Raw genomic sequence first — 24,042 nt, 5'->3', positions numbered from 1 at the left:
CCCTTTTGTTTGGTTTCAAAGTATTAGGCTCTTGCCATTTCCTTTTGGATTTATGACTTTTGTTTGGCTGGGATTTTTGTTTTTCTACCCTTTGAAAGAAGATGTCTTGTTTGTGGAGAACTTGTGTGCAAGAAACATACAAGATAACCTCATGTATTAGTTTGCCTCTATCATCCCACTGTTTGAGAATCTGTGTAAAAGAGGGCACAAACCCCAATTCAGAACTCAAACGTGCATTTTTATTTTCAACTTTTAAATCATCAGATGAGTTCTGATTACATAACCAAGCATACTGTCTTAATACAACAGAAGAAGCAGCATTTTTCAAGCACACCTCTCAAAGCATGTTTCAAAACCTGAGATGAATTAGAAACAATTTCATTCATATAAGACATTTGATCTGCAGGTAAGAATGCAGCAAAATCATCCAAACTGTACACACACACTGTAAAATAAATTTCCACATATAGCCTTGATAAATTAGCATTCTAAAAGCTAGACTTGGGCATCTCATCTTCTATAAGGTTATATATGCTGCCTATCTCTAGGGTAGTTCCCAACTGCTCCCACACAAAAACATCACTGAATCTGGAAATCATCTGAGAGAAGGCCATCACTTGTTTTGACTTAAGCTCAGTTTCGCCTTCCTAAGAATCAGAATGACTGGTTTCTGTATCAACTAGGAAATCACCACTGTCATTGTCATTCTCTGAAATGATAAAAAGGTCTTTAGCCAAACCAGTACTTGAGCCACGTATGGGGAACACGACCACCAGAATTAGCTGTCTGCACAACATTCTTAGCCAAGGAAACCACATCAGCCTCAAACATCTATAACCTGATTGCCAACTCTGTGATGAAGCTTCTGTTTCTTTTTCTTGTGTAATTCTCTAATAGATACAATGTCTGGGGACAGAATATTATGTCTGACAAGGGGGTACTTACCCTGGACCACTCCTGCACTTAAAGGGTTTGGTTCTCCCATACCTGTGCCAAGTACTGGAACAGCCCTGGAAGATGGGTCTAATCCCCATTCCATAGTGTGTGTCAAAGCTACACTAGAGGGAGATGAGGCATAAGGTTAAGTGGTTAGTGAGCAACTACATTTAATGGGGAGGGGCAAATACAAGAGTTAGGATCAATGAAGTCAGGGACGAGAGCAACAACCAGAATAATAAACTGACAGTTCTGGATAATGTATCACAATAAGCGCTTAAAGTTCCTATTAATAAATGTTTGTTCCCACACAACTAAAGTCTGCCAAACGGTGACGACACAAGACAGCTTACCCCATAGTGCCTAATAACACAAATACACTTCGAACTTCTGACATCTGAGAGAAGTACTGAGAGTTTCTTCAGAAACAATGAGAACAAGCATTTGTCAAAGATAGAAACCAAATTAAATATTGCTACAAGCAAAAATTCCCACAGGAATTACTGTAAACACTGTCAGAAATAAAATATTAAAATAAATATATTTCTAAATAAACATAAAAATAAAGAATAATAAGTCTAAAAATAACATCAGAGGAAGCAGTTCCCCAAATGAGGCCTATCTGAGCAGTAAGCCAGAAAACCAACACTGCATTCTGTCAAGAGTCAGAAGACTTTGTTCTTTGGATGGCAGAAAAAGACTGAACACTCACTTTCTGTGACAGCTAAAGGCTTTCCTCTCAGGATATGCTCAACCGATCATCATTCACAGGATAAGAGAGGGATGGGAGTCTAAGCTTTAGAAAGCTGGCCAATAGTGTTACCTTTGTAGATAACCTAAAATGCCACTGAGACAGTGAGAAAGATGAACATCTAAGGAAGGTTTAACCACAGAATGTAGGTGACGTGAAATAAAGACATATTTGCCAACACTTGTTCTAAGTTTTCACATACTCAAACTGGGATTTTTTTTTCATTCTTGTAAATCAGTGGGCTTGCTTTCTCTTTTGTTGCCTCACTCAATTTGTTGCAATAAGCCTCTCAAACACCACCATGCTGCCCGGCAACTTTAAAACTGCAGTCACTACATGGCAAAACCATGTTTTCAGTTTGAATAAATTTTCTGTGTCTTGTCGATTTTACCATGTTTCTTTTTTCCTAAGCTAAGATTTAGCACAACATGCCAATCAAATTTCTAATTATCAGTCTTTGTCTCTGCTCTCCATTCTGTATAAAATGACTTGTAAGTTCACCTGCTGAGACACGTCACAGTACTGAAGACTATTTTAGATTGCTTTATCTGACCATTTACACACATCCACATGAGGTGCAGTTTCCTACAGCAAAGAGAAATGCTGTGACTTGTTAGTCTGATTTACCCAGCTTGACTATTAGCACATATCTATAAGGATTGCACACATCAGTGGTTTCCTTCTATCTGACATGTACCTGCTTTGTCTGTACTTCAGATCTTTGCACGTTTTACTGATAAAGACCTTCATCAAGATGCTTTAGTGCTTGATTTAAACTCGCTCTTCCATGGTACGTGAATTCAAAATTATCATGTTTCTAGGGGATTTTACATACTTGTAGCACAGTACTGAATGCTAAGTCTGCAGTGTTTAAAGCTCACTGATTAAACAAATTCATTTGTCCTCCATGTTTTTTCAGAATTACTTCTTTGTGTCACTTGACTGTACAAAGACGAAAAAAAGTTCTTTGCCCACAACATCAAATGTGGGGACCTACTGAACATGTTGCAAGAAGATTTGTGAAAAACATGAGTAATTTTGGTTATGACAGACTACACCAAACCAGCATCAGGCAGCTGAAGGTACTCACCCTGCACCTTTACAGCAGGTTCACAAAGACTCATTCTGCATCTCAGTGCTTCTTTGTGGCCCTAGGCCTTCACAGAAAGTGCAACCCTCAAAACCCACAACAGATGAAGCCTGAGTGTCTATAAGGGATAGGTGGTTAAAACAATAAAAGCATACTGAAGGCCAGACTGACAAAAAGACTTGAATACATATGGCCTAAGGAGATGGCAGAAAGTCATACAACTGACAGCAAAAAAGCAATAGAAAAATAATAAATTAATACATACATATAAAACAAAAAAAAATGACAAAGTGTTTACTAAAGATTATTATCTTAACATGATTAGGCATTAGTTTGGTACTATGGATTGTTATAAAAGCAGTAGCATACATTTTAAAGTGTTAATTCAGAAATAAACCACTATTACATCCATTCTGTTTGTTACCATTTAAGGAGGATAAAATCAAATAACTGACCAAAGGAATACATTTCTTCCAGATCTCCAATAGCCTTTCCCAGGCACCTGCCACACGCAATATACAATACATGTCTTGCTAACTTCTTGTTTTAGCTTTCATACTACAATCTGTGATCTTTCTCAGCAAGCAGAAACACAGCATGGATTCTCACCTGGTGCTGCCATGATAAAAAGAAAAGTTATGTACTCACCATAATAATGCATCTGTATTGTCCATTTTCATTCATTCTCAACTGACAGGTCACAGATCCGACCTCAGATCCAGCTCAGACACTTTTTCCAGATTCACGACTCCAACTCTCAAGATCTACCCATTACCCATAATGCCCCACTAACCTAACATACCTCAGATCATGTTTTCTGCCCCCAATAATATATGGTTGACATTGTATGGAATCTATAAGGCAGAGATAATACAGGTGGGAGGTTGGCATAATGGTTATGGTGTTTACCTTATAAACATAAGGTGCAGGGTTTGATTCTCACATGGGGTAATTGGCTAGGCTGAAAATGGCCCGCAAGGGCAGTTAGCCTAGTACTAATCTATGAACCTATGAACCTAAGATAAAACTGGAGCTCAAACAAGGAACAATAGTCTCAAAGTAGTATCCCTTAGGTCTCTCCAGGAAGGAAGGGAAGGCGATTAGAAGGGTGAAACAATGAGGAAGAATGAAAATGAACAACACAGATGCATCGTTTTGGTGAGTATATAACTTTTGTATTTCATGTTGTCATTTTCATTCATCCCTCAACTGATGAGACGGATTTCTAGATGAACCTTGGGTGATCCTCATGAAAGGATATTTCGGAGTACTGCAGAGCCAAAGGCAGCTCTTTTCCTAGAAACCAAATCCAACTTGTAATGAACAACAAAGGTATGAGCAGTGTACATAATGTCTGTGGCAAAAATGCCATCTATTGATTTTCTTGGCAAAAAAGCTGAAGAAGTGGCCAAAGACCTCATGAAATGTACTCTAGAGGGCTTCAGCAAAGATAACCATCTCTGGCTATAGACAAAGGATATATAATCAGTTAACCATCTGGCTAAAGTTACTTTGTTAAATGCCATGCCCAATCTGTTTGCTAAAAAAGGATACAGACATTGGTCGGTTTTCATTAAATCTTTGGTCCACTGGAGGTAAAATCAAACTTGCCTGTGCATATCTAAAAGATGGGACATGTATTCACCTTTATTACAGAAATTGGGAAAGAAAATCAGGAGGTTAATGACTTGATTAAAGTTAGACTCAGAAACCCCCTTAGGTTAAAATAAAAAGTTATGTACTTAACCATAATGTTCCATGTGAGTTGTTCTTCTCGCCTTCATTATTACTGATGGGTTCAGAGACGATCATTGGCTCTGAGTCGGCCAATTTGCAAAGCTAGAGGTCTCAAACAGTTCGAGGCCAAAACCCTATCCCACAATGCACCACTACATTCCCCAGATCTTGTTTGCTGCCAGTTGGTGTAAAACCTACCCCAGATTTCAAGGAAATCATACAGTCCAGTGTGAAAGGAAACTTCTAAGGAAAACCAAAACCACAATGGTACCTCTCAAACTTCCAGTCATAGGAAGGGGGTAGGTGGGGGGGGGGGGGTCGTAATAATGAAGGCGAGAAGAACAACTCACATGGAATGTTATGGTAAATACAAAACTTCTTAATGTGAAGTTGTTCAATCTCGCCTTCATTCTTACTGATGGGTAGCGTCCCCAGCACCACAATCTTGCATGCTCACGGGAGTACCTGTTTCAGGACAGCAGATTCAAATGAAGCTCTGTCTCTAGAGGCCTTGTCCACTTTGTAATGAGATACAAAGGTATGTGGATTTCACCAAGTGGCAGCTGCACAAATTGAATCAAGAGGTAACCTGGTCAAGAAGGCTGCAGAAGTAGAAACCGCTCTTGTAGAATGAGCCTTGACCTTGTTATATAATGCAATACCCGCTTCACTGTAGATAAAGGAAATACAATCATAGAGCCATTTTGACAAGGTAGTTTTGGAGACAGGTGCACCTTTTTTAGAATCTGAGGAGACAAACAGCTGATCAGCCATTTTGAGATCTTTTGTTCTGTCCAAATAGAGACAAAGTTGTCGATGGACATCAAGTTTGTGAAGCATATATTCCAACTGGTTTGAATGATTAGGGAAGAAAACAGGTAACTCAATTGTTTGATTTAGTGTGAATTCTGAACATACTTTTGGTAGGAATGATGGATTTATCCTGAGGGAAACCCTATCTTTATGAAATATTAGGTAAGGTGGCTTAATAGAAAGGGCTTGCAATTCCGAAATTCTGCGTGCTGATGTAATAGCCACCAAGAATATGGTCTTCCAAGAAAGATACTTCAGCTCACAAGAAGAGGCAGGTTCAAAGGGCAGAAGAATAATTTTGGACAATATTACATTTAAGTTCCAGGGAGTAGTAGGAGATCTGATCGGTGGTTTTAAGTGCATCATACCTTTCAAAAAAGCCTTAGCCAGCTTATGAGACATTATCCCATTTTCGGATGCACCTAAATGAAAATTAAAAATAGCAGGCAGTTGGGCTCGAATAGTTGCTGCTGCAGCTCCTTCATTGAACAGTTTTGTTAGGAATTCCAATATATCTGAGATAGATGCCAGGAAAGGGTCAATGTTATTCTGCTGTGCCCAGATGGAAAACCTTTTCCACTTACTGAGGTAAAGTTTCCTAGTTGAAGATTTGTGAGACGACAATAGGATATGCCGCAGTTCTTCTGATAAATACTGGAACCTGGCTATTCTGGAATTGGAACAGCCAAGCTGTCAGTTTGATGGACTGAAGAGAGGGATGAACGGCTCCAGGATCCAAGGCTCCTCTAGTAGATGAGGCTTTAGGAAGAGGAACCAAATTTGACAAGGCCAATATGGGGGCAATTAAGATATGTCCTGCCCAGAAAACTGGCTTTCTGCAATACTTTGGGATCAGTGGAAAGGGAGGAAAAGCATATAGGAGTCACAGAGGCCAATCTTGGACAAGTGCGTCCCTCGGGGATTGTCCCTGTTGAGGGATCAGGGCAAAGTAGTTGCTGCACTTGGTGTTTGTGGGGGTGGCAAAAAGGTTGCAGCAAGGCTGGCCCCATCTGCGGAACATCATTTCTGCTATTTCGTTCTTGAGAGACCACTCGTGAGGTAGCAGAATAGCTCTGCTGAGTCTATATGCTATTACGTTGGGTTTCCCCAGAATGTGCATTGCTATCAGAAAATGCTGGGTGGACTCTGCCCATTTCCATAAACTTAGAGCCTCTAAACACAGGGGGTAAGATTTGGTTCCTCCTTGTTTGTTTATGTACCAGACTACGGACATGTTGTCCGACTGGACTGCAATCGTGCCTAGGGGAAGACAGTCTTGAAAGGCCTGCAACACTAAAAGAACCACTCTCATCTCCAGGATGTTTACGTGCAAATGAGCCTCGTGAGCCTGCCAAGTACCTTGGGCTGTCCGTCCCTAATAATGCCCCCCCACCCAATCAAGGAGGCGTCCGTGGTTACTGTAGCAACTGGAGTGGGGAGAACAAATGGACGGCCCCTAGTCACCGTCTCTGACGTTAGCCACCACCAAAGGTCGTCCTTGCAAGAGTTGGTAATCAGAACTGGATGATTCATCGGTGAGTCCTGAAACATCCACTATGTGAATAGCAGCCACTGAAGAATGCGCATGTGAGATCTCACAAGGGTATTGCAATAATCACTGCTGCCACAGTGCCGAGCAGTTTGAGAATCTGTGATGCTGGTGCTTTTCGTTTTGACAGGAGATCCACAATTTGTTGTTGAAGGACAATCACTCTTTCGGGAGGGAGCTTCAGGGACATGCTGACCATATCTATGTCTGCTCCTATAAAGACTGTACGCTGCAATGGCAATAAAGCAGACTTTTCTGAATTTATCATAATACCCAGCTGTAAGCATAGATCTATGGTAGCATCCCTTACCCGAATAAGCTGATTCCTGGTGAGGGCGGTAAGGAACCAGTCACCCAAGTAAGGAAACACCTGGATTCCTGAATGTCTCAAGTGACCATGACCACTGCCATGCATTTGGTGAACACTCTGGGGGCTGTAGTGAGACCAAAGGGCAGGGCCTGAAACTGGAAGTGACTGGCTACCAGCCAGAAGCACAGATGATCCCTGGATGGCCTGGCCATTTTGATATGGTAGTACGCATCCTGGAGATCTATAGAGCACATCCAATTGTCCTTCCCTAAGAATGGGAGAATGGACTGAAGCTTGACCATCCAGAACTTCGTCTTTACCACATATTTGTTGAGTCTGCTGAGGTCCAGAATAGGTCTCCAGTCCCCTGTCTTCTTTGGTACCAAAAAGAACCTTGAGTAAGTTCTGGATCCTTGCTGGTCTGCTGGACTGGCTGGATGACTCTTTTTTTGCAATAGTTTATGGACCTCTATGGATGCTACATCCCATAGGCTGGGTGGAACATCTGGGATTCTTTTTGTTATTCTGGGGTGTGAGAGAAAGGGAATGGAATATCCTCTGGATATAATGTTTTGTACCCATTGGTCTTTTGAGATATTTAGCCAGGTGCCTGGGTACAAAGACAAATGTCCCCCGAATACCTCCAGAGTAGGACAGTCGGGCCTCCTTTCAGGTTTTCCCAAGAAACTGATCCCTGTCACCCTGGTTCTGTGGACCCCCTTCTGCCGTGTGGGAACTGTCTTCCACCATTGCCTCCCCCTCTGCCCCTGGAGGAGGCTTCACCTGGAGTTGGAATTGGAATTATTGACCTATTAGCATGACGAGCCTGGTCTGCAAGACCATGGAACATATCATCATGGAACTCATAAACAAAGACATTGGTAACCTCCAACCTCTGGATCCCACCAAGTTCGGGTATGTGAAAGGCAGATCATGCCTCCTGAACCTGATCGACATCTTTGAGGCAGTCACCAAAGCCGTAGATGAGGATAAGGTGGTTCACACTGCCTATCTTGACCTCGCCAAGGCTTTCAACACCATCCCCCATTCTGGAATTATAGCTAAACTCACTAAACTAGGTATAAATCCCTACATCACAAGATGGGTTGCCAACTGGCTCACTGACAGAACCCACACTGTAAAAGTTGCAGACTCCAAATCTGACCTCAAAGCAGTGACACGTGGAGTACCACAGGGTTCCGTCCTGGGACCTCTCCTGTTTGGTATCTACTTCTCTGAAGTACAGACTAACACAGAATGCCTCTGGCTAATGAAGTTCGCAGATGACTACAAACTAGGAGCCATAGTCAAGTCCCCAAATCATGTGGACATCCTACAGAAGGGCCTCGCTGAGACAGATGCCTGGTGTCAGAGCCATGGCCTCAAGCTCAATGCCAAAAAGTGCAGTGCAATCCCCTTTGGTAAAAACTCTGTACCCATGAACTACCACATAGGCAGCAATCTACTTAACACCGAATGTGTGATAAGAGACCTTGGGACCCAGGTGCACAGTAGTCTCTCCTTTGATAGTCACATCGCCACAGTAGTCAGGAAGTCCTTCTACATGGCACACCTCATCATAAAAGAGTTCTCATCCAGGAAAAAAGAGGTCATTGTTCCCCTCTACTCAACACTCATTAAACCCATTATAGAGTACAACGCCCCTTTTGGAATATACCTCACAAGACATCTGCAGCAGTTGGAAGGGCCAGAGGAGTATCTTACAAAGAGGATTACTGGCCTCAAACAAATGCCCTACACTGACCGCCTCAAAAAACTCCAGCTTTATTCTGTAGCATATCGCCTACTCCGAGGTGATCTCTGCCTAACATATAAAGCTATGTTAAACCCAGAGCTGTTGGACATGCTACTCCTAAAAAAATCCCAATCCCTCCGAGCTACATGTTCTAGGGACCTAAACCTTGTCATCACAATAAACAGGACATGCTGGAGGGATAGATTCCTGTCCCAGAGACTTCCCATACTCTGGAACAGGCTACCCATCTATGTCAAGCAAAGTTCTTCATTAGCACTCTTCAAGAAAAATCTTGATGAGTGGTTGGGAAATAGGAAATACACCCCGGGGATCACTTCTGTGTCTCTGCTCGACAGTGGCACAGGAAAATAACTTTCTTGGGTAGCGTAAGCCAGAGAACCTTGTTGGCTAGGCTTACGTAGGCCCTTGGGCCGATAGCCTAGTACCTACCTATGAACCTATGAACCTTATGAGTTTGGAAAAGCTCCTTAGGTCTTACGGAACCACATTTTCCTACCCCATTGACCTTTGGGATGAGGTCTAGTAGGGGTAGAAAAATGGAATCCAATGGCAGATAGAGTCTTACCATCTTGCTCACATCTGGTGAGGTCTCTTTAACATTTGGTCCAAATAAGGAGGAACCATCGAAAGGGGCATTCACAAACGACAACTTAAAAGGTTCCGCAAAAGAACATAAGCGCATCCAGTAATGTCTTCACAAAGCAATTCCTGTACCCACAGCCCTACTCATTCCATCACCTGTGTAAGACACAAGGCGCATGAAAGAGTTTACAATGGAGTTGAGGGTAGCAAGCTGAGACGTCACCCAGTCTGCCACAGAGTCAGCTACTGCACCATGGAGAGTATCTCCAAGATCCTTGAGGAGATCTCTCTGAAGTCTTGTGAAGTGGGTTTGGTAGTTCAATGACCGAAGGGCAGAGGTCGTAGAACTTAACATGCACTTCCCATATCTGTCCATTATCCTAGACTCTCTATTAGGAGGATGGACAGATGTAGAAGTCTCCAACATCTCTTTTTTAGTGGCTGCTGCCACCACCATGGCATCAACGGGTATGGGTTTAGATAAAAGGACTTATCCTGGGGTGCTGAAATGTACTTGTTGGGCCTTCTAGGAACAGGCTCCATAGAATCTGGTGACTCCCATGCCCTTTGAGACAAAAGATCCATCAACTCATTGAAGGGCGGAGACACCCAAGAGGTGGAGGGTCGGGACCCGAAAGCCTTCAGTAGCACCGATTCATCCTCGGTAGGTTTTATGAGCTGCCAGTCTCCCCTCTGCTTAAAAATCTCAAACATATCCCCGAAGGAAATATCCTCAGAGGGGGACCTTGGGGACCCTTCTGATTCCTCCAAATCAGTGCCCGACGTGATAGATTCCTGAAGGGAATCTAGATGTCTCCTCTTACATAATCTCTTCCGAGGGACCTCCTCAGTGGGAATCTCTGGGGAGGTCTTGGAAGAGCAGGGTTCCCCCAAGGGGGCATCCTGAGGCTCTGGGTCCCTACGCTTATGGTGAACCTGTGGAAGTGGAGAAGAAGCAGGCACTTTTTGGGAGGAGGTGGCCATATCAGAGGTTCTAGAAGTCTGGGGGAACAATGCCCTCCTCATAGCATCGAAGGCTCCATGACTCTGATGCAAGGAAGCACCCGGGTCCGAAGACTCCTCCCACACCAGAACCGCCAGCTCAGAACCTGAGGTAGGAGCCAAACTCATCTGTGCCAAAGCCCCATGAGAGAGAGTCGGAACCGACCTATTGGTTCGGCTCCCCCCAGTAACCGACAGGAGAGTGTCAGCTCCCAGATTCCACCACCGGAGCAGAAGATATCAGGGTGGTTGGTACCGAGAAGTCAGAAGTGAGTGTCGGTAGCGATGGTTCCACCAACGACTGACTGACCTCCTCTGGCTCCGATGTCTCTGTTCGAGTCGGAGGAGAAGCAACAACAACAGGAGAGAACTTTGTCAGTTATGAAGCTGCTAGAATTGAAACCAAAAGAATTTTAGCAAGAGCTGGATCCTGTAAAAGTCTCCACACCACTCGGTCCATGTCCAAATCGGAAAGTCTGGAAGCCTGAGAGGAGACCACCGACACAGCCAGTGAACCCAAAATCAGGGACCTAAAAGTAGGAGATACCGGTTCTGAGACTGGGGACCAGCTCCCACCAGCAATCTGAACGGTTGGTTCCGATGACACTGGAGCCGAGACCGTAGCCTTGTTTGAAGTCTTCAGAACCGAAGAGCCCTTCGGAGCCAAACTAGATGAAGAGGCTGGAGAAGAGGGTTTTGGCTGACCTGGAGCAGAATCCAAGTCTGACTGGAAAGCAGACTTAATTAAACCCCGCTCCACTAGCTTACACTTCCTTTCAGCTAACACTCTAGAGCTGAACCCATGACAAATGGAACAAACCTTCTGTAAATGTAATTCACCCAAACAGTACACACATGTAGAATGGCCATCTTTAATCGACATTTTCTGACTACATTTGGGGCATCTCTTGAAACCAGATTTAGCCTTTTCAGACATTGTGGCCAAGTATAACAATAACTATGTCCAAAGAAAAACTGAGCCTAACTGGCTAAATGTATACAAAGGCAGCTATAAACTTCTAATTGTAATAGAGGAAGCCTAACAGGCTAAGGAAACAAAGAACATCCAAAAACAGCCAAGAGCCTAACCGGCTAACAAACAAAATATTGCAGAAAACTGCAGAAAGCCTAACTCAGTTTGGTATAGGGCAATAAAACCAAATGACTAACTTGAATAAACAGGGCCAAGCCCAAAACTAGAGAGAGAGAAAAAAACTATCCAACAGGATATATATCCGAAAATGGATAACCAGAACAAAGTACTATACTACTAAGACCTAACTAACCAATAAATGTGAAACTATTATGACATTTTCAATAGAAAATTGCAAAATTCTCTCTCCAATGGCCAAGAGCTGTAGAGAACACCCGATCAGTTGCAGCTGCAAACTAGATCTGGGGAATGTAGTGGTGTATTGTGCGATAGGGCTTTGGCCTCAAGCTGTTTGAGACCTCGAGCTTTGCAAATTGGCCAACTCAGAGCTGATGATCGGCTCCGAACCCATCAGTAAGAATGAAGCCGAGATTGAAAAACTTCACACTGATAGATTGGTAAGTAAGGAGACTCTAGCCTTATGAAAAAAAAAAACAAGGAGGGAGATCTGGAGGAAACAGCTTGGAGTTCAGATGCTTATTTAGCTGATGCAACAGCAACTAGAAAACTTGTTTTCCTGGGCAAAAATTAAGGTCTATCTTGGCTGAAGATTCAAAGTTGCTTTGGGTCAGACCTTGAAGCAAGACAGTTAAATCCCAAGGAGGAGTAGGGTCCTTGACTGGGGGCCTAAGCAAGAATGTGCCTTTCAGAAAGGCCTTCCACAGTCTGGAAGAAGCCAAGGAAGAATGATTTTCACCTGAAGGAAAATTGGAAATAGCAGTCAAATGCACTTTAATAGCAGAGAAACTAGCCTCCTCATCAAAATGTCTCTTGAGGGCCCAAACTGAAAATCTCTTCCATTTACTTTTGTAGATGTTCCTAGTAGATGCTTATTGAGAAGACAACAGAATATGTTGGACTGAGGGAGGAAAGCCTGGGCTGTTTAGCCATCAGTGGAACTGGAGAAACCATATGATCAGCTTGAGGCCTGTTATGTCTGGATGAGTCATCTCCATTGGATGAGACCTGAGTTCTGTACTGGGGTCCAGTATCCATGGCGGATACAGAAGTTGTGGCCACAGAAAGGAAAATCAAATTTGATGAGGCCAAAAAGGTGCAATGAGGATAACTCTGCTCTTCAGCTGGTATGCATTCTGTATGAATTTGGTGATTAGAGATAATGGGAGATAAGCATAAAGGAGCCCGGTGGCCAACCATGAACTACAGCACCTTGGTGAGAACCTGAGCAAAGAACCTGCTGTACTTGTTGGGGGGAGAAGCAAAAAAGTCACAGCATGGCTGGCCCCATCAATGGAAAATTCTCTCCACCACTTTGACATTGAAGGACCACTCGTGAGGCATCAGAATGGACCTGCTTAGTTTGTCTGCAAGCACGTTGGCTTTCTCTTGTTTAATTTCTCCATGTCTTTTGGGTTTCTAATACCATGATGGGAATGGACACCATTCCTAAGTTGAAGTACAATTAAAGTTCATGAAATTAGTATTGTTTCAGTCTTTGATGTTAGCCAGAAGTGGTCTTCCCCAGTATGTGCATCATTAAGAGAAAGCAGCCAGAAGAGATCACCCATTGCCACACTCTCACTGCCTCTCAACATAGTGGATAAGAGCTGGTCCCCCCTGTTTGTTGATGCACTGCACTACCGACATATTGTCCTTTTGAATCACAATCATCACAAAGGGGAGAGCATCTTGAAAGTCTTGCAATACTAGGAGGACTGCTATCACTTTCATAGGTTCATAGGTTGGTACTGGGCTATCTGCCCAAAGGCATATATTAGCCCAGCCATGTTGTGCGGTATTCACCGCCCCTTTAGTAGTTTCCTAGACCCTTGTATAGCAGCTAGTACCCTTGGCCCCTATCTAGTAGTGCTGTTGGTGTGATCCCCGGTGTGAACTTTCTGTTACCCATCCACTCATCAAGGTTCCTCTTGAAGTGTGATAGTGAGGGGCTATGTCTTATGAAGATCGGGACCCTGTTCCATAGTAAGGGAAGTCTCTGCGAAGGGAATCTATCCCTCCAGCATGTTCTATTCATTGCTGTGTTAAGGTTTATATCCCTAGAGCGTGTAGCTCGAGTAGATTTGGTTTTGCTAAGATGGAGCATGTTCAACAATTCTGGGTTGGACATGGCTCTGTACGTTAGACAGAGATCACCTCTGAGAAAACGGTATGCAACAGAGAACAGTCTTAGCTTTTTCAATCGTGCTGCATAGGGCAACTGTTTGAGGCCAGTAATCATCTTGGTTAGGTACCCCTGTGGTCTCTCCAGCTGCTGGAGATGTCTAGCCAGGTACATTCCAATCAGTGCATTGTACTCAATAATGGGTCTGATGAGGGAAGAGTAGAGGGGCACCATTACATCCTTAGATCTTGATGCGAACCCTTTCGTGATCAGATGGGTCACATAGAAGGATTTCCTAACCACTTTGGCAACATGGTTATCAAAGGAAAGCTGACTATCTACTTGGGTCCCTAGATCCCTTATTTCTTCTTCAGATTTCAGGGGATTACCTCCTATGTTGTAGTTTGCGGGTACTCTGTTTTTTCCAAAGGGGATTACTACGCATTTTTTTTTTAATTTAGCTTGAGACCATGGCTTTGACACCAGGACTTTCAGGACTTTCAGGTCTTTTCAGAACTTTGATACATTGATATCTGCATTGGCCTCATCTGGGGACCACATACCTTGAACTGTCTTTCCCAAGAACCCCCCCCCCCCCACAGTTAGAAGGCATTCGTGGTCACAGTGGCCAATGGAAGCAGGAAAACAAATGGAAGGCCTTGAGAAACTTCATCTGAACAGGTCTACTGAATAAGACATTTTTTGCAAACTTGTGTGATTCTGAATGGCACATACAAGGGCTACTGAAGAATAGACTGTACTGACAGAGATCACTGCAAAATCCACATATGAAACTGGCTAAAAGAACCAGAGTAATTCCCATTGCTATGGACCCTAAAGCTTGTAAGACTAGGCATGCTGGAGGAGAAGAACGTGAGGTTACTTCTATGACCTGGGATCTGAAGGTGTGTACTCTTGTTAGAAGAAGTGCCACCATTTGATTGACCATGTCTAGATGAGCACCTCTGAACACCAGATTCTGTGTAAGTGTGAGCTGACTTGTAGTTGACAGTATTGCCTAGATGAAGACCTAACTGAAGCAAGTAGTCCCTTGCTTGCAAAAGTAGATGCCTGGTCAGAAGTCAGGCATCTAGATACTGATATATCCTGAATCTCAGCAGTCTCATGTGAGCTGCTATCACTGCCAAGCATTTGGTGAACACCTTGGGGTTGTGGTGACACCAAAGGGCAGTGCTGTGAACTGGTAATAAATGGCTCCCAGTCAGAAGTGCAGATATCTTCTGAAGCACCTGTTCAGTTTTGTGTGATACTATGCATCCTAAAGATCTATCGAGTACATCCAATCATGATTTCACAACAGGGGCAAAATGGACTGAACCATGACCACCAAGAACATTGAATATTTCACATATTGGTTTAGTTTGCTGAGATCCAGGATAGACCTCAAGTCCCCTGTCTTGTTTGGCACTAAAAAAATCATATCTGGTCTTGGGGGACCTTCTACCTTACTCATTTTACGTTACTCATTTTTTTTCTATCAGCTTTTCTCTTTCCAAGGCTGCTGCCTCCCTCTGATTAGGTGGACACTGTGGACTTTTTTCGTTTTTGTTGGGGGAATTTGGGAAAATGGTATAAAATAACCTCTGGATATGATCCTCTGCACCCAAGAATCTTTTGTGATGGATGCCAAGGCTTCATGGTGCAAAGACATGCACCCCCTGAATGCCTCCAGAGAACAGCAGCTGAGCAACCTTACAAGAGCACTGGTAGGGTTTGTCCAAAAAGGAATCCCACAGACCCTAATTCTGTAGGCCACCTCTGCCACAATGCTGGCTTCTTCCATTAGATTCCCCATCCCTCTGCCTCTGAGAAAACCATGTCTTCATGAGTCTTGGAAAGGACCCTGGGAATTGTGAAACCACATCTTTCTGCCTTCTTGTTGACTCTAGGAAAAGGATCTCTGGGAAGTAGAAAAATGTATCCCAACAGTACACAAGGTATTTCCATCTTCCTCACATCTGGAAAGTACTTCTTTCACCTTTGGGACAAATAAAGATGATACATCAAAGGAAGCATTGATGAATGAAGACTTGAAAGGCTCTGCAAAATCAAAGAGACACATCCAGCCATGCTTGCTAATGTCTATGCCTGAACCGACCACCTGTGAGGTACCTTCTGCGGCGTGGGATATCAGCCTCATGGACATATTTGATATGGACTGAAGGGTGGCCAGTTGTGAAGAAATCTTATTCTGGTCCTCCACAGGTATGGACCCAGAAAGACATTTGGAGAGCTCTTTTGTCAAATCTCTTTGCAACCTTGTAAATTGTGCCAAATAATTTAATGGCTACAGGGCAAAGAATGCTAATGTGTAAACATGCTTTTCAAATCTGTCGAAAGCCCTAGACTCCCTGTTAGGGAGATGGACAGATGAGCTGTCTTCTGTGAGCTCTTTATTAGTGGCTGCTGTCACAACCATGGCAGCTACTGGGACTCCCTTGCTCCAGTACGCTCTGTCATTTGGGGGGGGCTAAAATTCTATTTCAATGCTTGGGGAGAGGCTCCATCATATCAGGTTCCTTACATGCATGCGTGAGATAAGGTCTATCAGCTCATCAGGTGGGGGGGGTCATCCAACACATAGCTGGGTCACACCTGAAACTCTCCAGGAATAATGACTCCAACTGGGAAGGGGAGGCCAGACCATCCACCTTTCTGCCAGGATTTCTCCAAAGGAGACATATTCAGGTGGAGATCTGGGGGACCCTTCCCCTTCATCAAAGTCAGTGTACTCAGTGAGAGAATCCTGAGGGGAATCTAAGAGTCTTATTTTGCATGTTTTCTTCCAAGCATCTCATCAGTGGGGTGGTCTAGTGAGGTATCATAAGTGACAGGGGAGTCCTGAGGGCCTGACTGGAGAGTTGAATGGGTTGGCTGTCCCAGTGGGATAGAAGTGAGATGCTCAGAACAGCGACCCAATAGTGGAATAAAGATAGGATCTGAAGGGGGCAAGGATGTCCTCTCTCTAAGCAAAGTGAAGGCGTCCTCCAGTACCTCAAAGGCAGAGGGCCTAGGAGAAACAGAAGCTGGCAGCACCAGAGCTGAAGTTCCCTCTACCAATGAGACCTGACTCCCCCAGGCCCTCTTCCATGGGATGAAGTGAGACCCGAGGTGTCCAGCACTGAAGCACCTAGAGGCAAGGATGGCTCTGATAACTTTGAATCAACTTCAAGCCCCCGGAGGCCGTGCCGATGCTTCAGCTCTGAGAGTTTTCCTGCTCCAAAAGAATTGAAGCGAGATGACTCAGGGACATGGTTGGAGTCGAAGAATGACCTGTCTTTGGATCCAACAAGGACACCCTCAAGGATCTTGGATATAAGCGCTCTGAAACCATGGGACAACTCAGAGAAGGATATATTAATCCAGAGTTGGTGGAGAGAGAGCTTACAGGTCTAATGGGAGATAGAGCCAAGATTACTGCCATCTGGATCTGAGCTCTTAAGATCTTCTTCATCATCCTATCCACCTGTGCTTCAGACAAGCTCCTAGGGGACCTAAGCGTAAAGCTGGTAGATAGTGGCCTGGAGTGCTTCCTTAGAGTCTCCTGGAGAAAGGGAGAAGGAAGTTGAGGAGATATTGGCTTTAATGAGTATCAGGGTGACCAGATTTGAAGCAACTTGGACTTCAAGTGAGTAGGATCTAAGGGAGTCAGATCCCACGTTTTTGAAATTTTTGAAGGAGGCTCAGTGGTCGAAGGTGAAATAGGTGAATGGTCTGAAGACCTTTTTCTGGAGTCCTTATCCTGTGAAAGCCAATTCAGCATTCCCCTTTCTGGACCTCTTAGAGGGAGTTTGAGCTCCAGTAGCTATAGAAGAGGAAGTAAATAAAAAAATAAAAATAAATAAGATAAATTAAAATAAATAAGTAAAAGGAAGAAGGCCCTTCAACACCAATTTACTCTTCTGGTCACTAAGAGCTCTAGTGCTAAACCCTACACAGACAGTGCATTCAGTATCTAAATGGGCCATGTCCAAGCAATAAATACACTCTCTGTGGGCATCAGAGTTGAGAATCTCATACCCACAGGAAGTGCATTTTTTAAACCCAGTCTGCTTTTCTGCTACGATTATCAAAAAATAATTATCTAGAAAAGAAGAAATTTTTTTTTTTTGTTACAGTAGAAGAGAGATACAAACAATGGTACAAAGGAATGCCTTCTAAAAGGTAGGATTAAGGGGGATAGAAAGAAAGGCAAGAGTACCAACAATGGTACTGCCCCAGAAAGTAATGGGTATGAAATAAAAAGGGACTACCTGATGGACAGAACTCAAGAAACAGAAGGTAAAGGAGGAGAGGTGAAAGGAAAAGTAAGAAAGGTAATAACAAGCCAATGAAAAATTTACAACCCTGAAAAAACACACGATTGCATGAGAGAATGGGATCCACGTCTGAGCGATATGGGGGGCAAATGAGATCTGAGGTATGTTAGGTTAGTGGGGCATTATGAGTAAAGGAAAGAGCTTGAGAGTTGGATCTGTGAATCTGGAAAAAGCAGCCGAACCTGATCCAGTGTCGGATCTGAGTCACATCAGTTGAGGAATGAAAGAAAATGACAACATTGGAAATGTTAATTAGTAAATCTGTATAGCTTTTTAAGCAGGGAATTGCAAAGAAAGAAAACAAGGGCTGCACTTACAGTTTTCTAGAAGTGACAAATTTTTGACATTCCAAAAATAGTATACTTCTGGATTTCTTCAAAGGAATATGCTTATCAATGACATTAGATACTATGTGTATGGGGACACACATTTACTTCAGAAGGTGCACTGTGTAATTACTATTAAAGATATACAAGCTCTTCATAAAATAATCTTGCTGTAACATGATGAAGGCACTTCGTTCATTAGTTTAGTTCCCACCTGGGATGCCTTTTGTGTTGAGTCAACATGTCACCTGTGTGTCACATTGCTTTTTGTCAGGACCTCCAGTTTCCCCCACATCCCAAAGATGTATAAATAAGTAAAATGACAAGTGACTAATGTGCCTATAGGTATGTGTGCCTTGCGCATGTTTGTATGTCCTATAATGGACTGGCATCTTGGCCAGGTCTGGTTGTCAGCCATGTGCATGCTGCTTACCAGGACAGGCTCTGGCTCTGACATAATCTTCAATAGGATAAAGAAGGTATCAGAAAATGAACAAATGACCATTCCAAGTTTCCAAGCACTGTAAACAGTGCATATGTGATTCTCTACAACTTTGCTATGCAAACACTGTAGGACAGAGCAACAACATAGTTATAATCCTAATGTTAAGCAAACTACAGTTCTAATGTCATATGACCAAGGAATACAACACACATGCTATTTCCTATAAAATAAAATAAAAAAAAAAAATTAAAAAAAAAAAAAAAAACAAGCATAAAAAGCTATGGAATAATATTATCCTTTTCTTCTTTAAAATTAATTTAGATTTAAGTGCTGTAATGACATGCTCAAGTTTTACTATTTGCAGACCTGGTTAATCCAGGTATGCATTACAGCAAAAGGCAAAATATTAAAAATATCAGCATACTGTATGAAATTAACCGTTGTTCAAGACCATAAAATGTTTAAAATAGCATTTCCACATGCCAACTGACAACTAATGCCAATAAACATAATTTTCCTTCTAGCATCTTTAATTGTTAAAAGGAACAGCCTGAATTAATTTAACATAAATTACCTTTAACAAAACTAAAGTAAACATTATGGTTAAACATGCAAAAGAAATAAAAATAACATGACAGTACCTCTTTACTTTCTTCTATGTCGGATTCACTGCTAAAATCCTCTGTATTTAAATTTTCAAAGTCTGACTCCCCGACAGCAATTGGCACTGTAACAGTTAGGCTAGGATTGTGTATGAAGGACATGTAGTCACTTTCATCGATAATGTACTTTTCCACACTGCTACCTATACCACTTGTTGTCCCATTTCCATCTTTCTGATAATCAGGATCTTTAAGCATTTCAACAGTGGTGTGGATGAACATGCAGCTGTCTTTCTTGTCACAAAGATCTTCCAGAGGTTTGATTTCATCTAAACATTTCTTCTTTCTAACAAATGCTTTCCGGAAGATGTCAAGAACAAGCTCTTTCATAAAAGCAGCCCCCCTATGTATCCTGCCCACAGCAACCTGCAAGTTGTTCATTTCCTTATCATCATCTGTAGCAGCGAGATTGTCAGCACTGAATGAGCTGAGTAACAAGGCCAGAAAGAGATTGAGCACCTGTAATTAAAAGACAGACGCTGTGACTCTATCTTCCTATTATAGTTGTTTAATTTTAATTCATATTTTTTGCTTTTAGTAATTTCTGAAAGCAATTAATACCCATTAACAGAAACACAATGTTAGGATGTTAATGATAACTAAAATGCACAGTGTACTAATTTCTAACAGGTTTCCTGTCAAATAGATACATTTAAGAATAGTTTGTTGAGTACATTAAAACACAGAATTCTTGATGTACAGTAATTAGAAACAACACTAACAAGACGAATGAATGAATGAATGAATAAATCTAAGGCTTAATTTAAAACATACTGGGCATTTCACAACTCCAGTTAAAATCGTAAGGATTTATTTATGTATTTGCATTAGTACAGACAGGAAAAAAGTACAGAAAAAAAACAGGAAGAACTTTCTTTTCCACCATAAACACAAATGCTGTACTAAGTGTTGTGTCAGGACATGATCATTTTGCTGATAGCCAATATTCACAAACCTGTGAGTAAAAGAATTAATGAATACTGGGTGGCAAAAGCCGTAAAAGTATTTAAAAACTGTCCTTGATTTTTTTTCTTACTTGCTGTCTATGCGATAGCATTTGCTAAGTGCTTTTAAAGCCAGTAAATCACTTGGCTTTTTTTGTAACAGATAGTACACGGAGCACATAAAACTCCATGCACTACAAAGAGTTATGATTGTGTCTCACCAATCATACCCTCACTCTTGAAGTGATTTTCTTGGTATCCATGTCAAGAACACACAACGTAGTTATGTTCAGAGGCCTAATCATAAACCTCTATATTATGCACATGAATAACCCAGAGATGGGTTGAACAAAGATATGTTGACATTTACACGTTTCCCCTATCCATGTCTCTGAGACTAAACATGACTAATTTGTGAGTGATTATACATATGGGAAGAGAAAGAAATTCCTGTATATCCTTTGAAAAAGAGAAGAAAAGCACAGTTGTGTAAGTCAACTTACCAAAATAGTACATGTCCTTCTATATCACTGCTGCAGTATTCTTTGCTATAAGGATCTCACACCCAGGATAGCCCAATGTTCGGCCAGTATACCTAAGCCTTATGAGCTTGCATGTGCCATACTTCACACATATGCCTTCCCGCACAGAATGTAGGGCATAAAAGTGACGTATGGACACAGTTGCCCAGAACTTCTTTGCCACCAATCTGAACACCATTATTGTTTGTTGGTCTGAATGCATGTTGCTGTGCTGAATACATAGCTGTCAGATTAAGTGCCCCAGTCTTTCTTTTTTTCTTTGATCTTGTATTTATTTTTCTTACCTAGAGTTCATGTCATCCAAGAAGGGAAAATGTTAGTGTGGGAGGTGGATTTCCCATACGAATCATCATGAACAGTCTCTCTTTTGTTTGGGTGCATCCCACAACCATACCTCTTGTAGTATCTGTAAGGTGCTTGTGCCTAAGACACTCAGAAGCTGTTTGTCTTCCCTGGTCATTTATTTTGAAAACCAACAGCTTAAACAGTTAGCCCAGGGTAACATGGCGGAATCCATTAATCCCAGAGATAGTCCTGCTAGGTAAAAATAAGGCCAAGAGGTCTTGGCCTGATTCTTTAGCTGTCTAGCCTCCACCAGATATCCCTCTAGAATGGGTAATAGCTCTGTAGGCCATTCAGCATCTACATCAGATTTCTCTGCTGCGACCTGTCAGAAGCTGGCATGGATCTGTCTTTTCACACATCCTCTGAGGCTTTGCAGGCATCTGCTCCAGACATCAAGGGAGAACTGCAGTTGATTATCTCAAAGGTTTCTAGATGGATCTCGCACATATTGGTCAGGTAAGAGGTTCCAAGTACTGTTACTGAATCTCGCCAAGGGTCGGAACTTCTGGTATTTGTTAGGGCTGATGTCCCTTCCAAGAAAAGGGAAAAGACTAAACATGATTCAGTTTCTTCTAAGGATCCTCAAAGGGAATAGCAAGAGTTTACTCAAGGCTTGTATTCTGCTTTGATGGCCCTGAACCTCAAGGAGTTTTGGTGCCTGCTCCTCCTTGGACCTGTACCCCTTCTAAATGGCCTAGTGAACCGGATGCCTTGGATGAGAATTCAGAGTCTAATGAGGGGTCCTTGTTGTATTTCTTACAGATGCCTTCACCTTTGGCTCATGGTTCTGATTAGGAGAAGTCAATCACCTGACTCTCCTTTTGAGGAGTTGTCCTTTGCGGAGGCAATTGCTAGGATAATGGAATACTTTAAGTGGGATTTTGCTCAAATGGCTGACAGGAGATTTTATATGTTACTTCAGGTGGATACTCCTAAACTATCTACAGTTCCTTCCATGTTGGCTGCCTTGTTAGACACTTTCATTTCTGCTTCCAAGTCTCTTGATTCTCAGCCTCCTGCTCCTATGAAACCTGATAGGTTCTATAAGGTCCCTGAGGATTGTCAATTTTTATTTGTGTCCTTCTGCTGATCCTGCTGTGGTGTCTGTGTCTTCTGACAAACCTTCCAAGCACCTGTCTTTCTGATAAGAATATTAGGGCAATGGAGTGGACTGGTAAGAAGATTTACACTGCTTCTACTTTGGCCTTTAGGGCTATTAATTACCAGACCCACATAATCAGGTATGTTCTGGCCTTGATTGCTCAGGTTTTCGGGTTATTTCTGACCTCTCTGATTCTGAAGGCAAATCCTCTGTCTTATCTATTTTAGGTTCTGCTTTTCAAGTGGCTCACCACTCTGTCAACTGTAGCTATGATGCTGCCGATGCCTCTTCCAGGGCCTCAGCTTTTGGGTCTGCTATGAGGCATTATTCTTGGTTTCATCTCCCATCTTTGTCTGAGGACATTAAGGCCAAGGTGTTTGAATGCTTCTTTGGATAATAAACATCTTTTTGGGTTTGCTGCTGCTAACTTGTTTAAGTTTCTTCAAGAGAAAGTAAAAGCTTTGCAGGACCATAAACATATTTTTGTCTCTCCTATCCCTAAGTTCAAGAGGAATTATTCTTTTAGATCAATTTTTTGTCTGCAGGCAATCCTACCAGGCTTCCAAGGGCAAGAAGGGTGGTAGGCGAATCTCCTCTGCTAAGACTTCTCAGACTTCTGTGGTCCAGAAGCCTCCTTTATATGATAAGCTTAATTCTTTTTGACAGTTTTTTCACCCCTTCTCTTAGACCAGGTTCATTTATTCCTTTGGCTTTCTCTTTGTCTTCCAAATGGCTTCTCATCACTGCAAACTCTTGGGTTCTTTCTACCATCCATCAGGGTTACTTCATGGTATGGAAGTTTCTCCTTCCTTTTTCAGGTATTTCTCAAACTCCTCTAGAGCAACTTTCTCATTTCTCAGAGGTCCTAGGGTCCCTGATGAACCAATGAACCATTCAACCTGTTCCCTCTTCCCAAATAGGAAAAAGGTTTTTATTCCAGGATGTTTCTGGTTCCTCAAAAGGAAGGCATTTGGAGACCTATTCTAGATCTCTCCCTGTTCATAACCTTTCTCAAGGTTCTCTCTCACTGGATGCTTAATCTTCAAACCCTGTTTCCTCTTTCACTACCCCAGGCTTTTCTTGCATCTTTGGATCTGAAGGTTGCTTACCTTCAAATCCCTATTCACCCTCTTTTCAGGAAGTTTTTTATGTTTCTCTGTTTCTTTCTTCCTTTCATTTTTAGTTCTTTGTTTTGCCCTTTGGTCTCTCTACTGCCTCAAGGATATTCACAAAATGCCTAGCTCCTGTGATTTCTGCAGGCTCCAAGGCATTCAGATTTTTCCATGTCTAGATGACCTATTGATTCATGCACCTGAGGTTCACTGTCAACTTCCAAAAGTCCATTCTGACTCCCTCTCAAGATCATGTGTATCTGGGATGCAGGATTCAGACAGTGCCAATGTTGGCCTCTCTTCTGCTTCCAAATGTTTTGTCACTGACAGCATTCTTTCAGCCTCTTCTTTCCGTGACTGCTATTCCAGCCAGACAGCTTGTTTGGGGCCTGGAATTCATGTCCTTTTCTATTCCAATGCTCCCTCTTGCCAGACTGCATA

The 24,042-nt window shown here is 42.5% G+C and overlaps 1 protein-coding gene across 5 annotated transcripts in view; it reads right to left on the bottom strand.

The window, feature by feature from the left end:
- The window catches only part of LOC122804756 (sodium channel protein type 2 subunit alpha-like), a 2,239,151-nt gene that overhangs the window by 690,786 nt on the left and 1,524,323 nt on the right, over window positions 1-24,042 (bottom strand). For all 5 annotated transcript variants that reach the window (XM_044074821.1, XM_044074820.1, XM_044074819.1 and 2 more), the window contains exon 18: window positions 19,536-20,015. In XM_044074821.1, coding sequence (XP_043930756.1) covers window positions 19,536-20,015 — 480 coding nt within the window. The remainder of the gene's footprint in view (window positions 1-19,535; window positions 20,016-24,042) is intronic.

The sequence above is a fragment of the Protopterus annectens genome, chromosome 6.part0 (assembly GCF_019279795.1).
Source record: "Protopterus annectens isolate FY-2018-M chromosome 6.part0, PAN1.0, whole genome shotgun sequence".
NCBI lineage: Eukaryota > Metazoa > Chordata > Ceratodontiformes > Protopteridae > Protopterus > Protopterus annectens.
Note: the sequence above shows the minus strand (reverse complement) of the source record. Positions and strands in the feature narration are given on the sequence as shown.